General features: G+C 32.9%; 2 protein-coding genes across 2 annotated transcripts; one reads left to right on the top strand and one right to left on the bottom strand.

Moving 5' to 3' along the window:
* The first annotated feature begins 16,029 nt into the window (after window positions 1–16,029).
* On the top strand, window positions 16,030–20,176 carry LOC100797674 (RNA demethylase ALKBH9B). Its single transcript, XM_003544528.5, has 6 exons — window positions 16,030–16,366; window positions 16,461–16,949; window positions 18,395–18,480; window positions 18,617–18,927; window positions 19,080–19,151; window positions 19,238–20,176. Exons 1-6 carry the CDS (start codon window positions 16,165–16,167, stop codon window positions 19,644–19,646), a joined length of 1,569 nt encoding a protein of 522 aa, XP_003544576.1. The 5' UTR covers window positions 16,030–16,164; the 3' UTR covers window positions 19,647–20,176.
* Window positions 20,177–21,787: 1,611 nt separating this feature from the next.
* Window positions 21,788–24,883, bottom strand: LOC100798732 (E3 ubiquitin-protein ligase AIP2). The gene is made up of 5 exons (XM_003544530.5): window positions 24,526–24,883; window positions 23,324–23,549; window positions 23,015–23,217; window positions 22,155–22,370; window positions 21,788–22,011 (listed from the first exon to the last, which is right to left on the bottom strand). The coding sequence occupies exons 1-5, from the start codon at window positions 24,670–24,672 to the stop codon at window positions 21,862–21,864; spliced, it is 942 nt and encodes a 313-aa protein (XP_003544578.1). The 5' UTR covers window positions 24,673–24,883; the 3' UTR covers window positions 21,788–21,861.
* Between the last annotated feature and the right edge of the window lie 598 nt (window positions 24,884–25,481).

Genomic DNA, 25,481 nt, shown 5'->3' with positions numbered 1-25,481 from the left:
ACCTGTGAAAGTTCAAAAGTTGAAAGGAAGATCGAGAAAGCAGGAGCAGAGCAGGGGATCAAAATTCGGAGAAAAGAACAAAAAGATGAAAAGAAAGGATTTAAAAGTAAAAGGTGAAATCTTAACCTTTCATGACCTCTCCTTTCGTAACCTCGTCGTCGTCGCGTTGTCAGTCAGAGAGAGAGCGAGAGTGAGACTGCTGAGAGTGAGAAGTGGAAGAGCATCACAAAAAGTTGTGAGTGAAAGTGAGAGTGCTGAGTGAGGACTTGAACAGAGTGAGAGTGAGAGTGAGCACGAAACAAGTTAAATATACAAAAATACGGTTTTTATAAAAACTGACGTTAACATCAAAACACAACATCTATTTTTGAAAAACTAATGTTAACAAGCGTAAAATAACATCGATTTTTTAAAAATCGATGTTAACAAGTAAAAAATAATATCAGTTCTTCAACAACTAATGTTAATGAACTCATATTATTTACAAATATGTCATTGTCCTTTTGTTAACATTGATTTTATCAAAAATCTAAAAATGTCAAAGTGGCAATGTTAAAAGTATTCAATTGTAGTGGTTGTTAGCTCTAACAACAAGACATTACAAAATAATGCAAGTATGTAACTTCTTATCCTTTACAAATAAAGTTTCTCGGATCCACACATTATTTTTTTTTTACCTATGTCACCTATGGTAATATGCATGCATTAACTTATCTGATTTGATTTGATATGCTTCTCAATTTAAATGATTCATGAATCATTCATGTTGGCTTGTTGATCTCGCTACAAAACTCTGGAGGATCATCTTGATATGACACCGTTATTCCCACAAGAATTAGGGTTTGGTATGTTTCATTTGACTTTTAACGTTATATTGGGAGGTGAGGTGTACAAGTAGTTGGTTAACATCACTTCTTTTTATGTAATTTTGTTTGTATGATCATATATACCTCATCTAAAACTTCTATCTATATCTATTAAGTGTGCATGTGAACTGAATTCCAAACTTATTTTGAACATGAAGCAACATGTGTCAAATACTTATCTTGACACATCATGCATCCCAATCACAAGTCGAACACATATTTTGTAGAAAATCAACCTAAAAATTAAATTAATATTAACAAGTTTTTTCTTGGATATTTTGAACGATGGTTTCTCTTATGTAAAGCATGATATGATGTTGAATTAAAAGTTTATACATATAAAACTTTGTTTGAAAAAGTTGAGTTATATGTGGACATTAGTAATAATGGTGTCAAGGGGCTTTGACACTGTCTATGATTCCTAAGTTATATATTATTTGACACTGTCTATGATTCCTAAGTTATATATTAATGTACAATCCCTTGAAAAGACATATCATTGAAAAAAATCATTATTAGGATAAACAAGATATAATTTTGACACACTAATAGATAATACCTTATAAAATGAATATAATATTAATATATTAATGAAAGTCTCATTGGTTGTTACATTTTATATTTTTATTATTATTATTTAATATATAAATTGATCATTTTAATCAATAAAAAAGTTTAAATGATATTATAAGAAATAAGAAATGATAATATAAAATTATAATAATAGCAATAATAAAATAATAACAATATATGTTATAATAATTACAACTTATAAAATACTAAATAATAAAATCAGACATAAAAATTAAAAACTATAAAGGTTTTATTAAATAAAAATAATAAAATAATATTATACCAAGACAATATTATATATAAAACATCCATACTTAAATACTAGTACTAAATAATATTATATTAATACAAAAAAAGTAATATTATAACTTGTAAAATATTAAAATAAAATATCAATATTAACTTATAAATAAAGTATAAAGATACTAATAACAATAAAATAAAAAGATAAATATCATTGTAACTATTTGATAAATTATATTTTTTTATCAAAACCAGAAAAATATGTTACAATAACAATAAAATTAGTAATCAATAAACATATATAAAATAATATTATAACCATAAAAAGTCATCTTGTACTGGACACTAAAAAAATAGACAAATACAAATGTAAAAGTAATATTAAAATAAAAAATGATATAATTTTTAACTATATAACATATAAAAAATGAAAATTTTGTTAAAAGAATATAAATAATAATAAATATTTTCAAATGAATACATAGAATAGTACTACATAAATTAGTAATAAAAAACAAAAATAACTACTTTGTGATAAAGAAAACTATAAAAATATGATAATTATTATGTAAAATATAAAGAGATATATGTCTGTTCTATTTTCCCATTTTACTTAATGATTTTATATTATTGTGAAATCAATAGTAGATTTCATTTTTTGGTTATAATTTATAAGTATAAAGTTTTTAAATTTTATATTAAACAGTTTAGCTTAAATACATATAATAATAGTTTTTAATTACTATCCCGTACTATATAATAATAATTTTACAGTGTACTACTTAAAAGCTTAAAAGAAAGGATATGTAAAAATTGTAAGACCTAAGAGAAAGAATGATTTGATACTAATTTATCCTTTTCCCTATAACACATCATATTTCTCTAAGAAGTAACATGGTTTGTTTGCAATCAGGGAAAGGGATTAAAATGCAATATTTTTCTACAAAAATAGTATAAATTATTTTCTTATTCCCACTACAATAATTATTATCCATTGCTGTATCAAATAAATGACAAAAAAGAGATAATAAAACAAAGTAAAAGATTACCTTACTTGGTATTATTATGGTACTTTCCTTATTATAATAAAAAAAAATCAGTATATTGTTCAATAGTTATATAGAACTCTACTGTTATATATATATATATATATATATATATATATATTGGGTATCATGAGTTTCTTCGTATAGAAAATGAAAATGATGTAGGATATATTAATATTGTTCATGCATTGTGATTACTATGTATCATGAATTATATATGCCTTAGGATAATAGATATTACATGACAAATGTGTGACCATATAAGTTAATGACTATCATGAAATTTACATGTTACAGGTAAAATTGTATTCTTCCATACAAATCTCTTGGAATTGATGTGATGTACACAATACTATATATATGGTATTTGGTCCCGTTGTTATAGTGCAATTGACTCTCATAGAGAAAGTATTATTCTAGGTTGATTGGTTGATTTTGTGAGAATTAGGAAGAGTGAGCCCCGGTCCATCGGATGTAGCCTGTCCCCATTACACAATTCATTGAGACTTAATGTTCAATGTCTCCTAAATCCCAATTGACATTTAATTTGTCTAATTTTGTTTATCACCAATTCTTTGGTAGGAACACTCGTTACTTTTATTTTGTTTTTATTTTTATTTTAGACCACAAGTAATTATGTGTGAGTTGGGTAAGACTAAGTGACAAAAAATTAAATACTAAATTTTATATGTTGGTTAAACTTAAAAAACAAAACAGTTTTTGGGAATCTTGATATGTTCATAAAATTTAATAACAGAGGCGGCTTCAAGAGTTGCAGGATAAATTGATACTATATCTAAAACTTTTCCCCCCTTATTTTAAAACACTACTAGGCAAGGGCTAAGTTTACTTAAAACCTTCACCTCCCAGATCCACCCTCCAAAAAAAATAGCAATTCTATTCATTTTTTAAGACATATAAATCAACTACCTTCACTGAAACTAAAGTACAATACTCTTTAACATCATCTTCAGTGCAGATTTTTTGTAGATTGGATCATGTCAACAAATGTCCAACATGAGAAATATCAGCAAATGTGGAACATCACAATAATAATCATTACCATCACAACAGAAAAGGTTAATTGTGATCACGTAAAGTACTTATTCTAAACAAGTACCTTAGAACTTTAAAAAATGTAAAAAAAAACTTCAATAATGAGAGTTTGATCGTTAGAGGAAGAGTTCTTAGTTTCAGATTTATTTTTATTTTTTGCAATATTTATATTGAGTCAGAGGGTTTTTGAATTGGTACATATTAGTCAAACTCTCACTGCTAAATTTATCTAGAAGCCTCATCAGCATGAAGAAGAGTGAGAAGTTTTACGTATAACTAGTCACCAGCAGCTCTAACTAAGAGGATTAAAACTTCCATACATATTAAATACTCTAATTAAGGTGTTTATAAACAAAATAAAGTGATAATATTATTTGTATTATATTAATATTTGTATAATTATTTTAATGATATCTTTTATCACTCTCTTTTTCTTATTCCTAATTATTTGATTTATTTATGATCTTCTCTCTTTTTATCCCTCTTTTTATTATCTTAAAATAAACACAGACAAATTTATATTATTTTGTTGCAATTTGAAATGATCATGTGCTTTTATATCAGGCAAAGTAGGAGGAGGAGGAGGAGCGCAGGTGGTTGCACAGGTTGCACTTGAGGGGGGCTGGGAGGGATCTCATCCCAAGTTTAAATTTCAAACAAAGTTCTTCTTGTATGTCAAACAAATGGTTGCCACGCCTTGGGTTTGCAATTACATCCCAAAACAACTTTTCTTCTATGTTAAAATCAATCATTTGAAGTCAAAATTCACACACTATGTGCATGTTTGGTTCAACTTATCTAGGAAAAAAAATTCATCCTCTAAAAGGAACTTAAAAAAAACAATTATTTCGCCCAAAAACAACCATAAACTATCAATATATTTTGAATAAAACTCAAATTATCACTGACTTATAATTCCATAAACATTATCCGCAAACACGACGAGGATTCTTTTTTTTTTTAAGATGTAACATGATATGATGACATTCGTGGGGAGTTTGCGCAACCTGGTTAGTCTATGGAGGAACAAACAAATTAGGTTGCAGAGGTTGCTGGGGGTGGAGTAGGAACACCATAGCCTCTTCCATATCTAGGACCAAATGGTTGTTGATAGCTTTCAGGATATTGAATTCCAGAAACACGATGCTGCACTTGAGTGGGTACTGGCTCCTAAACAACAAAGATTATTTGGAATAATTTTAAATTGTAAAAACACATGTTCTGCACCAAAAAAGAAAATGGTAAAGAACAAAGTTAAGTAACTACCTAATAATAATTGCTATTATAATTGGAATTATCAGCACCATAATAGGACCCACTATGTTGATTGAGAACTTTCAAAAGCAGTAGTTTTGAAGTATTTCTCTGCATGCAATAACCATTTGAAAAAGAAACAAAAAAAGTGGAAAAAAAATATAGGTGTACATCAAGTTTCACAATTAAAAAATGGAAACCTAGCAGCTGAATTTGTAACAAGATAATAATTAATCAAATAACTAAAAAAAATATGAAAATAGGTCTCTCCAATCAAGAATCCTTAAATAACAAAATAATTATGGTGTTCCTCCATGAAAGTTAACTTTAATGAGTTGCAGCTCTACACGCTAAATGTGGTTAACAAATGACCTGTTTTTAATGAGAATAATGTAACATATGAAAATTACCAAATAATTATGGTGTTTCTCAACAAGGTTGCACAGAGAAGCACTAAACCGCTTCTGTCCAAATGCCAAGGCAACAACAATAGTCTTTTCCATTAAATCCTAACAATAGGGTCAACATTGGTAAGAGGGAATTTTATAACAGTTACAACAAGAGGGTCAATCTTACCTGAAGAAGGTCAACATAAGATTTTCCCTCGTGCTCATTTGACAGGCTCCTTGACCAAATTTCAATAGTTTTATCAATATTTTCAACACATATATAACACAGAGTTGCAGCTAATGTATTGCTAGCCCCCATGAGTTTTGAAGCAAGTATGTCACAAAGCATAGTCCATTCATCTCTGAACGAACGGTTAATATGTGATAACATGAATAATATGTAATATATAATAACTCAATCACGAAAATTTCTGGCTAATATGAAGTTTCTAATTTGTACTATAAGAGAAACTTTGATCTCGGTTTAATCCAATCTTAATACGACCATTACTCCATTAGTAACAACAATATGAATAAATGGTCAAAAGGTGAAGCCAAAAGATGCAGGCTTTCAATATGCGACAATTACAGAGATGGCAATATGTTAACAAGAAATAATAAACTATTAAAAGAAACCCAGGGTATAATAAGAAGAGAAGGTGAGTATGAGATGCTAGTAAAACTTCATTAGGTAACTTGGCATTCCTTTTTTATAAATTTAAGAACGATAGGAATACTAAAATGATGTCAGCACTTCATAATCTTACTATAAAAAATTAGACAAGCAGCAAAGACCAAAGAGACTTACATCACAAAAAAGCGCAAGGGTTTTTTTCCAAAACTTCAATGGTCTAGTGTTCACTAAGATCAAGAGATCATTGCTCATCATTGCTACTAAAAATGGAAATGACCCACAGATGAAAGACTAACTAGACCATTTTCAGTGACCAAGTTATGCACATAAACCTAGAAAATCACAAATAGAATGAAGTCAATTAAAAGTGTTAAGAAATTTGCCATTCACATATGATCAAAGCACTAAAACCTTACTTCTGAAGCGCCAACCGGAGAACATGCAATAGATGACCTGCGATGAAAAGACACAAGTTTTCCTCCAAAGCCAAAAGACACACCAACAGGACATTTATACCATTTTGGTGCTCTCAATGGTACTGCACAGAAAAGAAATTTCATCAAGAGATTCCAAAAAAGCCTTGATACCAAGGTGTTCTTAAGAATAGAAAACCTTGCCTAACCCTCCTCAACACATAAAACAAACACTAAGCTTACTTGAGAAACACTTTTGGTTGCTTCAGAAAAGCCTTCTCGGTCTACAAAACACAATTGAAAACAAAAAAATCAATGGTCTCCAAAGCACAATTAAAACCCAAAATCAACAAAAGAATAAAATAATTAATTGAATCACACTGCAAAAAACATGAACAAACAAACAATTGAAACCACATGAGTGTAGCAGCAACACTCATGGCTCTACAGTCATCGCCCTACACAACTTGACTCTTGGGCACTGTCACAACGAATTCAACTCAAAATAGAACGAAAAACACCAATAACAAACAGAACCCATAAGACCAAAAACCTAGTAATAAGATCTGCAACAACAAAAAATATATAGCTTCACGGTGTAAACAAAGATAGAAGTAGAGCAAAACAAAAAACAAAAAGAAAAAACATAGTCATGAGAAACCTCTGTGAAGCACTGCCACGGTGATTTTCGACCGTCATATGTGATGGTGTCCCTTTTCTTTCCTATCATTTGCCTCTCCTTTTCCTACTTCCTTTCTCTTTCACTCACACTGCCTCTTTCCACACCACCACCATGCCCTTTATTTCGCATCTCCCTTTACCATCGGAGACCAAGAGGGAAAGGGAGATGCAAAATAAACAAGGGAGAGGATCGATTGACTTGTGCGGTGGAGTTGTGAAGACACAAATTTGAAAAAGAAAAAGGAAGAAGATGGGGAGAGTGGAAGATGAAAAGAACAAAGGAGGTCCTAGGGTTCGTGACAAAATCAAATGAGAATGAGAGTGAGAGTGATAAGGAGAGTCAGAAGCAATATGTAGAGGGTGTGACACCCTCTACCCCGACATACATATAAATAAGAAAAACATATAAAAATATGGAATTAACTAAAATGATTTTATTCAATTAACATAAAGGAGCTCATATGAGTAAAAGGATCACATTCACTTTAATATTACCAAATAAAACTTATTAAAAACATATCCGGCTTAGAACAAGGCCGTCAAAGTTTACAAAATAAATTTTGTTAAATCAGTGAGGTAAAATAAAATAAAATAACATCATGCAATTAAAATAAAAACTTATTCCTAATCTCACATCCTATCAGAACATCGTGTCCCAACATCCTCTAACACGAGGTTCTTTAAAGTCATCCACCTAGTCATTTGTTCCCACGAACAAAAGGTTCGAGATCATCATAGGATTCAAACACAAATAGCACACAGGGAGTGAGTTATCACATTTCTAAAAAAACAAATAAACAAAGACGTAATTAAAATAAATTATGAAAGTATTTATAACATAACTCAACTTAATACAATCTACGTCACTTCACCACTTTATCATTTAAAATTCATTTTTCAATCACCAATCACACTACACGTGAATCACACACTCGGGTCAAGATGTAATAACACTCATCAATTTCATAATAGACAATTAGCAAGCATTATGCAACAATTATACTAAGATTCAAGCCTATATGCAATGTAGTACCATGTCAATGAAAAAATACACTAAGGCGCTTAGGAGTACATAACAAGACACACCATATAATGGGTATGTCAAGTCATTCTCACTAAATAAAATCATAAGGTGACCACTTAGGGTCACTCTGTTTTGTGAGAATGCTCCAACCATATAGGATCAACATAGGCTTAAAGGAGTACTCAAATCGAGTGTCTTTATCCCAAGGCCTAGACTCCGAAGAATCCGTTAAGGCCTCACTTTCTTGATTCAAGTCCAACCCCTAAAACAATTTTTGCACATAGACACTGCTCATGAATTATACAATACCCACGACCTCACACTCGTGTTTCAAACATGTTTAACACATCGCGCTACAATTTAACACTTTAGGTTCCTAACTAGGATCTTACATTTTCCCTTTAACACTATGCATAAAAACTTTTCTCAAGGTAAATACCAGTTGAATTATTGTATAATTCACATCTCACAACAAAAATATTGTCACATCAAGTGTTAACCACACACTTATTCACAACCAAATTTCATGTCCACAATTTTAACATATCACAATGTCACAATCCATCATCACATGTTTATGTGTATCTCACAAATCAACGCATGTTCAACTTTGCACTTATACTCAATCCCAATAACAATGTTATGATCTCAAAGCAGCATGTTATCTCACAATTCATCACACATTCAATTTACCACTTAGGCACAATTTTAATCACAATTTCATAATCTCAATATAACAATTTATCATGCCAATCTAGCAAATCTTGTCCAAAGTACAAACAATTTATACAAAAAATTTTCTCACAACATCTGGAGTAAAACCCCTCAAACAATTTCCCACAATCATATCAAAATCAATGAATCAAAATCCTAGGTTAAAAACACGAAAACACCAAGAGCACTCAATTTTATCAACCAATTCGCATCAGGACATCAATTGGTCTGCAAACACAACAATATTGTATTTATAATCATAAAGGAAAAATTATAATTCAATAAACATCCCAAAATAAATCCCAATTTGATCCCCTAAGGATCCCTACACATGTTCATTCTAATCCCAATTGCGATAAACTCATCTGTTACCTCTAAGCGGGCTCACGTGTGTAGTCCGGAAATGATAACGGTGTCTCTAGTATTTCCCTAAGATTCCTCAAGTTTTTTCTCTATTTGCTCTGTTAGGGTTTCCCAACGTTAGAGAGAAGGCGAAGAGATTGTAGCCTCCATTTTACTGTCAAGGTGCAAGACTAATTTTTCTCTTTGAAAACATTATTTTTCAAATCCCAACAGTGAGAATGTGTGAAAACGGGTTTCCAAGGTTTTGTTCAAATTTCAGAGTGATCCAATGGTTGACGAGTTCGGGATCATAGTTGTACTAGGACAGATTTTGGGTGTCTGCGAGAAAAAAGAAAGCTCAGTGCGAGGGAAATTTCTTCCACCACACATTATCTCAAAAATGTCAACGGTGGGTCTGTGCAAAAAATAAGTTCCAAATCAAGCGTTCACATTTCACGACAATCCAACGGTTAACGAGTACGAGATCTTCATTTTACTGAGATAGATTTGAGTGTATGCGGAGAAAAGAGAGGGTTTTTAGGTAGGAAAGAAGAGAAAATGGATTTGAGAGAGGGTGACCTATTTACATCTCTATTTATAGTTAGGGTACTCTGAACCTTTTATTTACTCTATTTTTTATTTTATAAAAATGAAATCTATTTTATTTTCTATCAAATGAATAAATAAAATATCATTTTTATTTTCCTTCAAGTCATTATTTTAATTGATAAAGTTATTTCTCCTTATTTATTTAATTATAAAAATTTCATCATTTTTCTAAAATTCTATTAATTTTTAAATAAAAATTCTTTTTGATTTATTTATGAAAATGGGGTGTTACAAAGGGCACTTTCAACAAATACGGTTTTTATAAAACCCTCTTAGAATAACAACCTTCTAAGACGGTTTTTGCAAAAACCGTCATCGAATAGTAGTTTCTAAGACGGTTTTATAAAAATCGTTTTCGTTGAAAAACCTAATATTTACAAAATTACCATTGTCTTATATAGTAAGACAATTTTTTAGAATCGTCTTAGAATATGCGTCGTAAAAAACTATTTGTTTAGTAGTGACAAATTTATTTATTTTTTGCATCCCTTTTTGCATATATTACATTATTGACATGTCTAATACACAATACATTTGGCTTTAATCATTTTAGGTTAATGATGTCCTTGAGATAGACAAGGTTGACGCAAAAGTTTTAACTTGTCATGGATAAACTGATGTTGATATTATTAACTTTCATGTTAATTCTCCTGTCAAGAGGTAAGAGACAATACTATCTTATGCATTATGCTAACATAATTTATTGGAATGATGTTGTTTTGTTTTATCAACCTATGTTTAACATTTATTTCTTGATTTACTAAGTTATTCCTCATATTATAGTCTACTTGTATGGTGTTGATAATTATATCATCACTTTCTCAAATTTGGATTCTGTTCCGAGGTTGGTTCCTAATGGTGGAATATTTGATCTTGACATTTGCTTGTTCACATTGTTGTGTTTCTCCCAAATTTTTTGTGTTCATGAATCACAATATATTTCCAACAACTCTTACTACTTAATAATGCTTGTTATATGTAAGGTGATTAAATTAGCTAGCTTTGCAAAAGAAGATTGGTACAAGAAATGACAAGTTTCAATATGCAAGTCATGCTCGCTCAAATAAGTGACATGCCTTTGTTGTTGGTTCAGTATAGATTATTGCAAATTTTGAATATTGGTTGTGGAGAGATATATTTGCATTTGTTTATGATGTTCTATAGAAAATACCTTATTATGAAAAATATTGGCATCTTTTCAGGTTGTCTAATCTAATTGGGACTAATTATAGTGATGTGGTCATCTCCCTTGCCCAAAGACAATTGCTACGAGTGATGAATTTTGTCTAGAATGAGAGATTGCACCTATAGTAAAGTTTATCTTGTAAAATTCATAGCAATTGAGAAAAATTAAATTGTTCGGTATTCATTTTTTGAACTACTAACATTTCTTAATTATTTATAGTATCAAGTAATACAAGATAATGAGAGAAAAGTAAGGGAAAACTTAGAATTGTGTGATTACTATTTACTACAAATATGAGACATTTAATAAAGTGAATCTTCAATGAAGAAAAATAGTCGTTTATAAGATTCCTAACAAATCAGTTAAATCTGGAACTATTATGTAGTTCGATGAACTAGCTAGTAGTGATTACTAACAAACATTTTTATGACAACTACCAAGCATTATAGTACAAATTGAACTAATTACATAAAGTCACATAGGCTTTATAAGCTTAGCTACTAGCTAGCCTATATTATAATATATTTGTAACACTTTATCACATATCATTATGTTTTGTTGTATTTGATAAATTGTGTTGAGTTTTGACCTTCACAAGTTGTTTCTTGGCATCCCTTTTTTTTACATACATTGCATTATTGACATGTCTAATGCACAATACATTTGACTTTATTTAGTTTTATGTTCATGATGTCCTTGAGATAAGGTTGACGCAAAAGTTTTAACTTGTCATAAATAAACTGATGTTGATATTATTAACTTTCATGTTGATTGCCCTATCAAGAGGTAAGAGACATTACTGTCTTATCCATGGTTCTATCATAATTCTATTAGAATGATGATATTTTGTTTTATCAACCTATGTTTAATATTTCTTTCTTCCTTTACAGATTTGTTTTCCATATTATAGTATTTGTATGGTACTGAGATATCACCACTTTCTCAATTTCATAAAGTATTTGAATTCTATTATGGGGGTGGTTGCTCATAGTGAAATATTTGATCTTGATTTCTGCTTGTTCATAATGCTCTCTTTCTCAAAAATTCATGTGTTCATGAATCTTGATATAGTTGTAACAGCTCTTAGTGCTTAATAATGTTTGTTATATGTAAGGTGATCACATCAACTAACTTTGCAAAGGAGTTGGTACAAGAAGTGGTAAGTTTCAGGGAAGTCAAGGACAATGAAGGCATATTTTAGTATGCAAGTCATGCCCGCTCAAATAAGACACCTATTTTTGCTGCTAGTTTATTATTGTGGCATTCGTTCGGAAATGAGGTCCATGCAATACAACTAGTTCAGTGTAAAAAATGGCTTTGTTACTCTAATTACATTAAAGGTCGTTGAAACTATATGGGAATTATGTTTACCATGTTTGACCAAACTTTCCTTTTTCGTTAGGGTTCATGTAGCATATACTTATATTTATTTAATGTTTGTTCTATTTTGTTTTTATTGTTGATTATTTTTGTTTTTTTTTTCTTTATGAGTTCAACGTGGAAAGAAAAATTATCAAAGGAAACAAAAGCAAATTCAACTATTAGGCTTATGCGGACCGAATTTGGTTTAAAAATTAACAGAAAAAATAATAATGTAAAGTAAAATAAATAAACGGTAATGGGTTTGAAAAAAGTGGCAGTTGATTAAAGCATAAATGGGTTTAATAAAAGAAAAAAGAAAAAGGAAGAAAGTTGAGTGAACCAAGAAAAAAAGAAGAAATAAGATAACAAGTACAAAGGCAATTCAGGTTGAAACTCGTAGGGTATGATTGATGTAACACCCCCAAGCTTCGAGAATTAGGAATATAACTTAAGGAGAAACCTTATTAAGATCCTCATGTCATATTTTCTATAAATTTTTGTTGTTATTGTTGTTGTTGTTGTTGTTGTCATCGTCGTCTTTATCATATTATATTATGTTATGTTATGTGTGTTATATAATCATGTTAGTATTGTAGTTATTATATTTGGTATTAGAGGAGTAATAGATTAAGTTCTTATAGTTAGAATGCTTGAAAAATTGTCTAGGTCTAGTGTTGTTTGCAAAGTTGGAAAGATTGCTGAAAAAGCTGTAATTCGTCCCAACACCTCGTAAACCAAATTCTATCTTAGAGAAAATCGGCTCCAAAGTAGGCCACCTGATCAGGAAAAACACCTTAAGTCTCACATTGGGCAAAATAATCTCATGAATCCCTTTCTTCCCCTATATATAGAGGAGGCCACCAAGCCTTAGGAGCACAAAAGAATAGAGTGAACTTAGGGTTAAGCGCGGAGCCCCTGGTAGTTAATATTTTTTTATTTTCCCCTAAGAGTTTTCAAACTCGAGGTATATAGGTGGTGTGGGATCGTGTTTTAAATCACACTCATGCTTTAGCCTTAGTAAGAGTTGTGGGAATTGTAGTGGACGATGCCACAAAGTTTGTGCAAAGTTTGTCTCCTTGCAATAGAGTTGTAGGGATTGTGGTGGACGATGTCACCAAGTTATTGCATTCTTTAGTTGTTGGTGTATGTTTTTACTCTTCCCGGTTATATTTTAATTGGACGTGATTTTAGTGACAAAAACGAGTTAGAAAGATAACTGAACTAGGCTTAGGTGTCTTTATAAGAAATGTAGCTTTACATGTTAGTTAACAAATGACTTTGGTTTAACCTAATTTGGACTTCTGTAACTCTATATGTAGAACAATTAGTGAGCAAAGGTCGATACGTTAGGATTATGCAATTAGTTCATGTTCGTCCTGATTTTAGGCATAGTAGCCGATTAAACTAGCTTTTGAGGTGAACATAGAAGTTATAGATAATTGTCTTATCTTACCAACAAGATAGGAATAAACTTGATTGGGTTAATATAACTCCAAATATAGAATTTACACCATACAGAGGTCATAGGACATAAAAGGAAATAAAGGAAGTAGTACCCTAAGAAATTAAGAAATGATATACAGATTATTGGTGTTAATAGATAATTGCTATAATAGAAAAATATATAGAATTTGGATGGGTTGAATAGTGTACTACTTATTCAAGTGTGCTTAAGGATGGTTGTGATCATGGTTGTCAAACTCTAGAGTCAACTCGTAGACTCTTACGAGTTTAAGAGTTTACTTGGTCCCTGCGAGTCAACTCAGAAGCAAACTTGTTTTTGTATAGATTCGGTGGACTCGCGGTAGACTCGTGTAAACTCGCAAGTCTAGCCCAAGTCACACGAGTTCAGTTGGAAAATTTTTTTCCACGATACGGCGTCATTTTGTGCCCACTGCTTCACTCTGATTTAGGGATTTTGCTTCTTTCATTTTGTGTTTGTCCATGTTCTTCATTCACGGCGAGTTAGAGCTATTCAGCAGCGATGCAACGCGAGAGTGTGAGACCAGACGACACGTGACACGGCAGTGCGGTGCGGTGGTTGCCTAGTTCTGTTGGAAGCCACGAGTCCCACCCATGAACATGACGAGCTCAAGAGAAGCTTGGCAGCTTGCTACTAGTGTCAACGACGAGCTCAAGAGAAGCTTCGAAGTCGCGAGTACCACGAGCCACGACCATGACCCAGGAGTGCTTCATCTAAAATATCTATTTCAGGATCATACCTAAAGGTTTATTCCCTGCTGTGAAAACTAAAAAGTGTAGTGGCCCAAGTTTACAAACTTCTTTCAGTAAATCTAAATTCCTAATGTCTCTGATAATTGATAAATGATGTTAGATTGTTAGGTACAAGATGAACTTGGTGCTCTGTACGATAAATACAGAGTTGGATATGCTACAACTGATGCTATTATTTCAGTTCAAAGTACACAACGCTCCCTAGTTTTTTTGTTTACAGTTTTTGTTAAGCAATGGGAGGTTGGGGTGGTTTAAAATGTTTGTCTCAAGTCCTAAAGGCTTCTTTCTTTTTGCAGAAGTAGTTTCTCGACTGGGTTGTGATAACTTAGATGAAATTACAAGAGACAACATGACTTGTAATTTTTATGCAAGCAGTTTGAAGCATGCCATGCTAACTGTTTCTTGTTAGGAAGTATTATATGAGCTTAATTTTTGGTATAATGAGTAAATCATTGTTTTTGACTCTGGATAGTTGATTGATTCCTAGTTCCTAACCATTTTGACTTATATAACTGTTCTTATTGAATCTTGACAAATTTTTACTGAATTTTTTTCTGGCTGTGTAGTAGGCTAGTAGCCTTATTCTTATCAATTGTTATTCTTAACTAATTTCAGGCAGGGAAATTGAGAAGTTGACTAGAGTAAAGAAGATGTTGGAAGAGGTTGCAAGACCATTTTAACCATAGGTATTGTTTTTTACAAAGTAGACTCTTATGAGTCTAGGAGTCACGTCTACGGAGCTCTCACGAGTTTGTGTAGACTCTCGATTTTGATAATCTTGATTGTGATTGAATTATGTTTGGGAACATTATTTCTTTTGAGTATGAACATGACTTTATGTATATTGAAATGAGTGAATCATGTGATGCATGATTCTTATATGTATGAGATGTGAATGCCATGGTACATGAGTAAGTTTTCAAATGATGCATGATTTGTTGTACTAACTTACTTTCATTATTATTTTAAAAAAAATCCATAAGTTTAGTTCCTGTATTTTAGAAAATTTACCATTTTGGTTTAACCCATAATTTTTCCTATTTTTATTTCTTATTTTGTAATTAATTAAAAATTACTTATTGATAATATCTTAAATAAATGTTAGATTTATGATTAATTGAAAAAGAATATGGAAAAAAACTAAAATTTTGACCAAAATTGTAATCTTTTTAAAATAGGAAGATTAAATATTTTTATTTTAAAATAAAAAGACTAAAATCACATATTTTTTAAAATAAAAAAAAATCAAATATTTCAATTCTAAAATTGTGGATAGAATAAAATAAGAGAATCATAATTACATTTAAACTAAAAAATACTATGTGACTGATTTATTTTGTTTTGATGAAAAAAAGTAATTTTGAAAAACGAATTATAAATATTTTGAAAACCAAAACTTTATAAAGCAAATTAAGTGTGTGTGCATCTTAAAGGAAGGAAGGAAGCAGAGTATCTTCTCTTCTTCTTGTGCAGTCTCTACTTCCTCTCTGCGTTTCTCTCGTCTCCGATTCCACCCTCCGAGTTGACTCAGTGCGCCATGGACGACCAAGAACAACACCGACAACCTCAACCCAACAGCAACAACGGTTCCAACGCCGACCCTTTTCTCCTCAACTACAGCACCTCCGATCTCCGAACCGCTTCAGAGTTTCTCGCCACGTGGCTCCCTTTCCTCTCACGAGATCTCTGCACTCGATGCACCCTGTCCCTCTCCGATCGCATCCGCTCCATCGACCCAGGTCGCAATACCCTCACTTTCCTTCGAAATTCTCGTTTTTTCCATCTGGGTATAAACGTTTTCCTTCTCACACCATTTCGTTCCTTTGGTTTCAGGTGAAGCGCCTCAAAACGAAATCCCCAGTGACCAAAACGACGTCGACGTGGAGGATAACTGCGACAACTGCGACGCGCATTCTCTCGGGAGTTGGAAGGACGGGGCGGAGGTGAATAACTCCAATGTGGAGACTCCGAGCCAGAGGATTTCATGGGCCGACATGGCCCAAGAAGATGACGAGTTCGGCGACGAAGAAGACAGCAACAATGGCGGGAATTTTGCGGTGGGTGATTCGAATGCTTTCTCTCATGTGGCTAAGGTTGTGGCTGAGAAGCCTACTCTGCCGAGGGAGCAGAGGGAGTACATTAGGTTCATGAATGTGAGGCGAAAGAAGGACTTTATCTGCTTTGAGAGGGTTAACGGGAAGCTTGTGAACATTCTTGAAGGGCTTGAGCTGCACACTGGGATTTTCAGTGCTGCTGAGCAGAAGAGGATTGTTAATTATGTCGCCTCGTTGCAGGAAATGGGGAGAAAGGGGGAATTGAAAGGTTTGTTATCTCATCCTTTTAGGGTAGTGTTTTTGTTATGTGATTTTATTTCATTGTTATGTAGTTGTCTAGTGATGCATCAACTGACCTTTTGACTAAAATTCCATCTTTGTTTTGATGTTTTTCTATGAATATTTACATTTTCTTATTAAAGAAGAGGATGACGAACTGGGGGTTTGGATAGTTTGCATGAAGTCTTAGGTTTTTTGAACTGAAATCAGGATATGCTCCAGCCTAGAGTCATAGATTAATCCCTCGAGGTACTGAGAAGCATTAAGGGATTGGTCTCTCCCAGCAGATGTGTTAGTTTGTACACGTGGACCTAAAAATTGAACCTTTGACTACATGCTTAGGCTTTAGGCTCAAACCTCGTTGCTGTTATTGTGCATTGAAAGAAAAGAAGAAAATAACGTGTACCTAGTACGATTAATCCCTTGAGGTACTAAGATCACATTTAAGGGGGGTTGACCTCTCCCAACAGATGTGTTATTTTGTACACATGGTCCTAAAAATTGAACTTTTGACTACATGCTTAGGCCTTAGGTTTAAACCTCGTTGTCATTATTGTGCATCGAAAGAACAGAAGAAAATAACATGTACCTAGTACAATTGTGTCCAAAATTGTAGTCACTCTGAATGGCTTCTAGTGCTACGAATTTTGTGAAAATTGTAAATATACGATTTGGCGTTTATTGCTTGTGTTGTTTTAGTCTTGCAAGTTTAATTGTTCTCATGATGGGCGAACTTGTTAACATGCTAACAACTTCAGTGGGGTGATTTTTTCCTTAGCAACTTGAGAACTCTGGGGACCAATTTGTATAAACAGAAACTTCCTGGGGACTAAAACAACACAAAAATAACATATTTCAAGGATTGAATTATATGTTTACTCCTAATATAAATGTAATTAGATGATTTATAGTGTTCCAAAGCACAACCACTAACTGGTGTAAAGTAATATCATGAATTTGATTATCTATAACTGCGACTCGCTGTAGATTTATATTAATGATGTGTGTCTTCCTATTCTGTTGTATCTGACACTACAAATTATCCATACCATGTTTGTTCTGTCATGTCAGTTATTCTATTAATATTTTTGTAGTGATATAATTGCTTCTGATTTATCAAATAGTCTCGCCTCGCTGAAGAAAATTGTCAACATTAGAAAAATAAGAAAACATTGACTGCTTAAGTAACCGAAAACATTGACTATTTTCGTAATTAAAAAATAAGAAAACATTGACTATTTTGTAACTGAAAGTCATTAACTGAAAGTCATCATGATTCAGTGGGCTCGATGCATATGCTACCTATACACATTAACATACCGAAAATAATATTTTTTTCACCCCAATTGTCTATAGTTTATTGACTATTTAGTAAATCTGTTTGGTGGTGTTATTTCTGATGGACTATATGATGTTAATTCTTCTCTTTTACAGAGCAAACGTTTTCAGCTCCCCAAAAGTGGATGAGGGGTAAGGGACGCCAAACCATCCAATTTGGGTGCTGTTACAATTATGCAGTGGTAAGTCTATCTCTCGTCCTTCTTTTACATTTTCTTTATTTGGAAATAGAGTAACTTAATGCTTGGGAGCACAGTATAATTGTTGATGAGTTTGATAAAGTGATTTAGCTCTTAAAATGTAACTTTCTGCTTACAGGATAGAGATGGTAACCCACCTGGTATTCTTGGGAATGGAATGGTTGATCCTATACCTGCTCTTTTCAAGGTCATTATTCGACGTCTTATCAAGTGGCATGTACTCCCTCCTACTTGTGTGCCAGATAGTTGCATTGTTAATATCTATGAAGAAGGGGACTGTATACCTCCACATATAGATAACCATGACTTTGTTCGACCATTTTGCACTGTATCATTTCTTAGTGAGTGCAATATAGTTTTTGGATCAAACTTAAAAATTGTAGGCCCTGGTGAATTTGATGGCTCAATTGCTATTCCGTTACCTATGGGGTAAGTATTCAATATGGATTTATCCTCTGTATTCTTATTTGTTATAAAATTTCAACTATTATTACATGTCTTTATATCTAGTTAGATTGAATTCTTCATCAAATTTCTTACTTTTATAGACCAGGATTTTATACCTAGTCTTTTTTCTCCAGATCTGTACTTGTCTTGAACGGAAATGGAGCTGATGTAGCTAAGCATTGCGTGCCTGCAGTTCCTACCAAAAGGTATTAACCGGTTTGGTATTCTATGTGGTTTTTAAACAAATAACGTATTATTGATCTGTATTGTTTTTTTGTTAAACTTTTATTAGGATATCAATCACATTTAGAAGAATGGATGTGTCCAAGCGGCCTTTTGGGTATGTTCCAGAACCCGATCTTCAGGGGATCCAACCATTGGCCTATGAAGTTGAGCAGGAAAAGAAATCAAGTGGGCACAGACCTAGTCGTCACACAAAGAGACATAAAGACAGGAGAGGAGGTGGCAGGAATGATGCAATGGGATCTGCAACTAGAAATGATAGGTTCTTAGAGCCCCATGACTCAAATCTAAATTCACCAAGATCTGCAACTAGAAATGATAGGTTCTCGGAGCCCCGTGACTCAAATCTAAGTTCACCTAGATCTGCAACTAGAAATGATAGGTTCTCAGAGCCCCGTGACTCGAATCTAAGTTCATCAAGATCTGCAAATAGGTGGAGTAGGAAACCTGGTAGTTAACAGATGCTGTGTTATTAGGATCCAAGGTTCCTGTGGTTCACAGTTTTCTGATCGTAACAACCATGTGTGGTTGTGTTCAAGAAATCCTTTACATATCAAGAAGTTTGTTATGGAGGTATTTTCACTTTGTATTCTGGGGAAGCTTTGCGCAGCAGCTATTTTATTATCAGTGTATTCACAAGTCATTGCGGTGCTGCTGTGGTAACTTTGTTTCCTGAGCCTCTGGCGCTAGTGTATATTTGAGTGTACTTTCGAGTTAATAATGGTTGCAATTTGGCTAGAAGTTGTGATTCGTCTGTTTTTTAGTGCCATGCTAAAATGTGGCTGGGCTATATTAGGCATTTTGATATATTTTAAGCTTGATACTCTTTATACAGTACTGATGACTAAATAGAAAATATTCATTGTTGAGGTAATAATGGTTGCATTGTGAGGTCAGCATTCAGCATTGCTAGATTTGCTGGGTTGAGACTTGCAGCAGCTGGATCAAATTACTTCGAAATTGCTTGCTTATGAAAAGATTGGTTGAAGAGTGCTGTTAAATACATCACTGAGATACTTTCGTTTTTTGCTAGTCTTCTTCTTTACATGTGAATGAGAGGTTCTACATTTGTACTTATACAGTTTACTTTGGTGGATGTTCACCACATTAATTTCGATTGTTTTATGAAGGTTTTGGTATAATATGCTAATAATTTTTTTATCCATTAAGCAGGTTTACGTTTGTTTGTACTTTGTAGTATAGTTCGTTTGAGATGATGTGGAACTTCTATGGAAAGGTTGCAATATCATTTTCAATGGCTGAACATTCTTTGACGCCGTCATACTTGGGGCTTATTTGGATAATTTATAGGAATAGAAAATAAAATGATGAATTAAATTTTATGCAAGTTAAAATTAACTTGCGTATCTTAATTTCTTGAAAGTTTCATCATATGATCAATATGTAAGTTAAAATTAACTCACATATTTATAAAACTTGATAGTTCAATATTTTTTGTCTCAGCAGAGTCTATTCTAATACTTCACGGTGAAGTTAATTTAAATTGGGTTTTAAACCCTCCCAAAGTAGTGTATGTAAGCGATGAGGTGATTGGTTGAGTAATGGTCATTGAAGATGCTAGTTTGAAAGGTTGTGAGTAATGGTCATTGAAGATGCTAGTTTGAAAGGTAGTGAGTGACACCATCCCATTGATAGAATAGTGACTCCAGCAAACAAGATCAAGGATTCATCTTTAGTTTGGGCATTGGTTTTATCTCAAACTAACAGACAAATTTCATCATCTTTCAATAAAATATTAGTAAGAATTCTTTGATTTCTTTTATAGGCCTTCTTCACATTCCAGCATATAAATTATAGCTCTTGCAAAAAAAAAAGCATATAAATTATACCATTTTTCTATTTTAGATGCGCAATTCAATATTCTTTACTTGTTTTATTTATTATGCATCCTTATTTAAGCACATGAAACTGTAGATAATTTTTTATCTATAAAAATCGAAGACAGAAGGAGTTTACAGCAATTCACATACCCTATTAAATCAACTGAGTTAAACTCCCTTAGTAACTATAGACAAGTTTGATAACAACTCAGATTAATTTCACGTGACATGCATTTTAATCTTAAAAAGAAATAATTCTATAACTATTGGCTAGTGTTAACTTAATCACCAGCGACCTTATTGGTTAACGGGTAGTTTAGTAAAATTTCCAAATATATTATTTGTCCCTCAAAATAAAAGAAATTGTTTATTTTTTCCAAAAATGATCCTTAAGCTTTGTAGTCCCTAATTCTCTTAACACCAACTCCGTAGAAGTATTATGTGAGGCTGAACCCACTTTCAGTGTCATGTTTACCACTCAACGTTGATAGGTTTTCTACAAATCATTACAATTTTACATTTTAACTTTAAGTGGATAGTTATAAACTAAATACCCACTAGGATAGACTTAGTGACAGGGAGTTCGGGAAGTTTGCACAGATCTTAGGTTCTAATCTTGTTGCCACTGTTATACACACACAAAAAGTTATAACCTAAATTGTTAATTGGGTGCATTTCATGAAACTATTGTTAAACCCTTGAACAACCCTAAAAATTTGAGATATCTCTATTGCTTGAAACAATAAAGAATACACAACTATTCACCAAATAAAGATTTCAAATCCATTGTTACATGAACAACCATATTGTTAACCATACATTGAATGGCCATTTAAACATACATGTATTCACCACCTCGAATTGCATTTTCAGCACCTTTCCTCTCTTCTTCAGCTTCCTTTTCACGCTCCTTCCAGCTCTCATAGGCATGATCATCAGTTTGCAGCTCATGCCGACAGATGGGACAAGAATTGTGCTCATCCTGCCACATAAAGGATAAAACTGAACACATCTTATATCTAATCATGTCATTTCTTCAAGAATTCCATAGAATAAAATGCATGAAGTTGATTTCAAAAGAAGAACATAAAATTTCCAATAGATCTGTGGAGTTAGGGACAATACCAGCCATGGCTTTAGACATGGTGGGTGGAATGTGTGCTTGCATGGCAACTCTTGCATTTTGTCATTTAAAACCAAGTTCTCCCTGCAAATTGCACACTCTGCATCTTTCCCTAAATTAGCCAGGATTTCCTCTGTGAGAGTAATGACCGGAAGATTTGCCACGACCTCTTTACTGGCAGGAGGGGCTCTTGGAGCTACAGGACCTACATCCACCATCTAACCCAAAAAAGTAAAAATTACAGCAAGTCTTCCTTGAGTGAACAGTGCAAAGTGTAACAATGGAATGGCTGCTCATAATAGACAAAATATATATCAATCAAAAAGCAAGTTGAAAAGAGCTACAATATGACCAAAGAATTAACAAAATGAGTTGAATTGAGTAAGTTGTTTATATCAAGTTACCCTTCAGAGATGCATCAATATCAATAACAGATCCACTAAAGTGGCTGCGACAAGGGATAGAATGCATAAGGATTTAAAAAGAAGTTGACTTGATTCCTAGCCTGTTAGCATTGATTCTTTAACCTATTGCGGAAAAGCATTCTATTGAACCAATTTCAAGTAGCTTGGTTTGTTAAATTTAACCTGAAGAAATTCTTGTTCAAAGTCAACTAGGTATGTTCCAAGTAAAGCTTAGACAATTTGTCAATGATCTCAAATGAATCTACAATAGCCTGGTTTTATGTAGTTATGTTCAGTTCAAACATTGACTAAGCCACATTATACCTCATTCTAGAAACTTATCCAACTTCAGAAACTAGACCAAGAAATTCAAAGCCATTATGATATTTAAGAGCGTAAAATTGTAACTGTAATGAGCGATGGTAATCAAAAGCACATGGAATATTTTGAATAAATACCAAGGGCACAACTTCTTCCAATCTATTTAGAAGATCTTCAAGCATATTTGTGGCATCATCTTGAGTGGTTTCATTTGCTTCTGAAGCTTGAGAGGATTCAGCAGCAAAGAGTGTAGCAGCTGTTGTCAAGAGGTTTGACTGCACCAACCATTGCGGCTGAGGTGGTTCAGGATCAACCGTAAGGTGGCCCTCAAAAAGATACCCTGAATCATTGAGAAATGTGATGAACATAAGACAAGGGTCAATGATTTCAAAACCTCTGAAGGATACGCACAACACATAAATGCAACTATTCTGAAAAGAAATCACCTCTGTTTGCCTGATTATCTGCAGGTCGTAAAGTTTGTGATGGGTTGTCTTCTAGATGCAAATGTTCCCTGGCCTGAGCAATGCAAGCCTTCAAGTGCTCCTTCTCAGAAGGATCAGAAACAAGCAAATGAGCCTGCTCAAAAAGGCCCAGTCCAGCATTCCAGAAACCTGGTGCTGTATACCTGGTCTTCAACACAGTAGCAACTCGGCATAGAACTGAATAAAACTGTCACCACCAGCAACAACACAGTCAATTTCCTAGCTTTTAGCTTTTCAGCGAACAATAACTAACATTTTCTTTTACATCAAAGTTGAGAGAGGAACGGTTGACCTATTCAAAGGTCACACCTGTCACAAGCCTCACAAGGGTGCCTACCAAAAAAGCACGGATACAATACATGACACAAATGCAATACTACACGTACGAGAAATTTTTAACATCACAGACACTAAACACTAAACTACTATAATAGAGCATATAAAATTAATTTAAAACTAACAATATAAAAATTCTAAATCATAATTCACAAGAGAGAAACAATGCTTTAAAAATGAGCAAGAGTCAACTTAGATCAATGTTTTAAATTGTGGGTTACAGTCTAATTTGCGGTTTTGTCACAATCTTTCACATTGCAGAAAATTGTACAGAAATGCGGTTGACAGGGCCATAATTGCAGATTGCAGTTGTGATGCAATTGCAGACACCCCAAAAACCTTGCAGTCGTAAACTGTTTTTCAAAACCTTGATATAGATATAATATTGTGATGTTCCAACTTGTTTTGGAATTCAAAAATAAAAAAATACAAGGCATAAACTGCAGCTAGAAGACTTCAAAGTGTTAATACAATATTCAAGATGGTTTCAAATTGTTCATGCTTCATGCTTCCTAGGTGCTTACACATGACATGACCTACAAACTTTTCAGTTGAATCAATGATTGGCACAATAACCATATGAGCTAGGTTCACCAAACATCTATTTTTATAAATTATTATTAAATACACAACCATACTTATCAATCCAAGCAAATCAAAAATCAATTCTTTGGGACCAAACGAAACGAAACAGCGGAAAAGGAACTAAACCCTGAAAGGCTGAAACATTAAGAATTTAAATTGAAGAACGTGGCAACAATTAGTAACAAATTATAATGAGAAAATTGGAACATAAATAGAGAAAAAGAAACGAAAAAAGAGCGTACGGATTTACGAAGCGCCGGGGAAGCTGATGGGTAAGTGCGTTGGAGAAGGGTTTTAAGAGACGAAACAGAAGCTTCAAACTTTTGCTTCTTCCCCAATTGTTTCTGCAATTCCTCCAATTCCTGTTTGACCAAATCCTCCGATTCCATTTTCTTCTCTTCCTTTTTCTACACGAAAACTCAAATTCGAAATTATGTGATTTTCTCCTCAGATTCTGATCAAAACACGATAATTCAGAAGCCCTTTGTTGTTGTTCTTCTTCTTCTGCGTGTTTTGATAATTTTTATATGCTTCCATGGGAAATCGTTTTTCTTCTGCAAGGGGAAACCAGGAGGGCTGATCGCCTACGAAGGTGCCTACTAGTATCTGGGTGAATCTCCCAATTGTTTTATGCCACATCATTCGAAGTAAACATTATTAGTTTGTAATTCTTGCAGCATTTACAGTTTCATTTTTATGTATCGTTATTATAAAAATAAATTATATTATTAATTAATCAGAAAATATTTCCATTATAATTTTTAAAATAGTTATGAAAAAACATATAATATATGTTAATTTTTAATTAAATTATAGTGCAATAAATATTTACATAGTGTATTTTAATTAAATGGTTTTATATTTTAATTGTAAATAAATAATAACTATACTAACAATGTACAACTCTCTTAGAATCCTGCTTTTCTACAATACTCTCTTCATGTGATTTAACCTTTGCTGTAATATTTTTTATGATCATAAAAGATTTTTCAGCAATTTGTTCTATTAGTTTCTCAACTTGAATCTCAAGATTTTTAAATAAATTATCATCGGCTTTGAATCCTACTTGGGTTGGTCCCATGAATTGCATCCAACATTCTCAAGATTGAAATGTCAATCATTTGATTCGTTGAGTTCATTATGATGGCGTGACTCTTGCTTCCACAAGAAATTTTTCATGAAGTAGAACTTGCAATCA

This window comes from Glycine max, chromosome 14, assembly GCF_000004515.6.
Source record: "Glycine max cultivar Williams 82 chromosome 14, Glycine_max_v4.0, whole genome shotgun sequence".
Classification (NCBI taxonomy): Eukaryota; Viridiplantae; Streptophyta; class Magnoliopsida; order Fabales; family Fabaceae; genus Glycine; species Glycine max.
This window is presented reverse-complemented; position numbering and strand designations above follow the sequence as displayed.

Excerpts from the sequence above, each read along its gene's own strand:
- LOC100797674 (XM_003544528.5), top strand. The coding sequence starts at position 16,165 with ATGGACGACCAAGAACAACACCGACAACCTCAACCCAACAGCAACAAC. Across the intron at positions 16,367-16,460 it reads CATCCGCTCCATCGACCCAG|GTGAAGCGCCTCAAAACGAA; the intron begins GTCGCAATACCC and ends CTTTGGTTTCAG. Across the intron at positions 18,928-19,079 it reads GCTATTCCGTTACCTATGGG|ATCTGTACTTGTCTTGAACG; the intron begins GTAAGTATTCAA and ends TTTTTTCTCCAG.
- LOC100798732 (XM_003544530.5), bottom strand. The coding sequence starts at position 24,672 with ATGGAATCGGAGGATTTGGTCAAACAGGAATTGGAGGAATTGCAGAAA. Across the intron at positions 23,218-23,323 it reads AGATAATCAGGCAAACAGAG|GGTATCTTTTTGAGGGCCAC; the intron begins GTGATTTCTTTT and ends TCAATGATTCAG. Across the intron at positions 22,371-23,014 it reads TGGAAGAAGTTGTGCCCTTG|ATGGTGGATGTAGGTCCTGT; the intron begins GTATTTATTCAA and ends TTTTTGGGTTAG.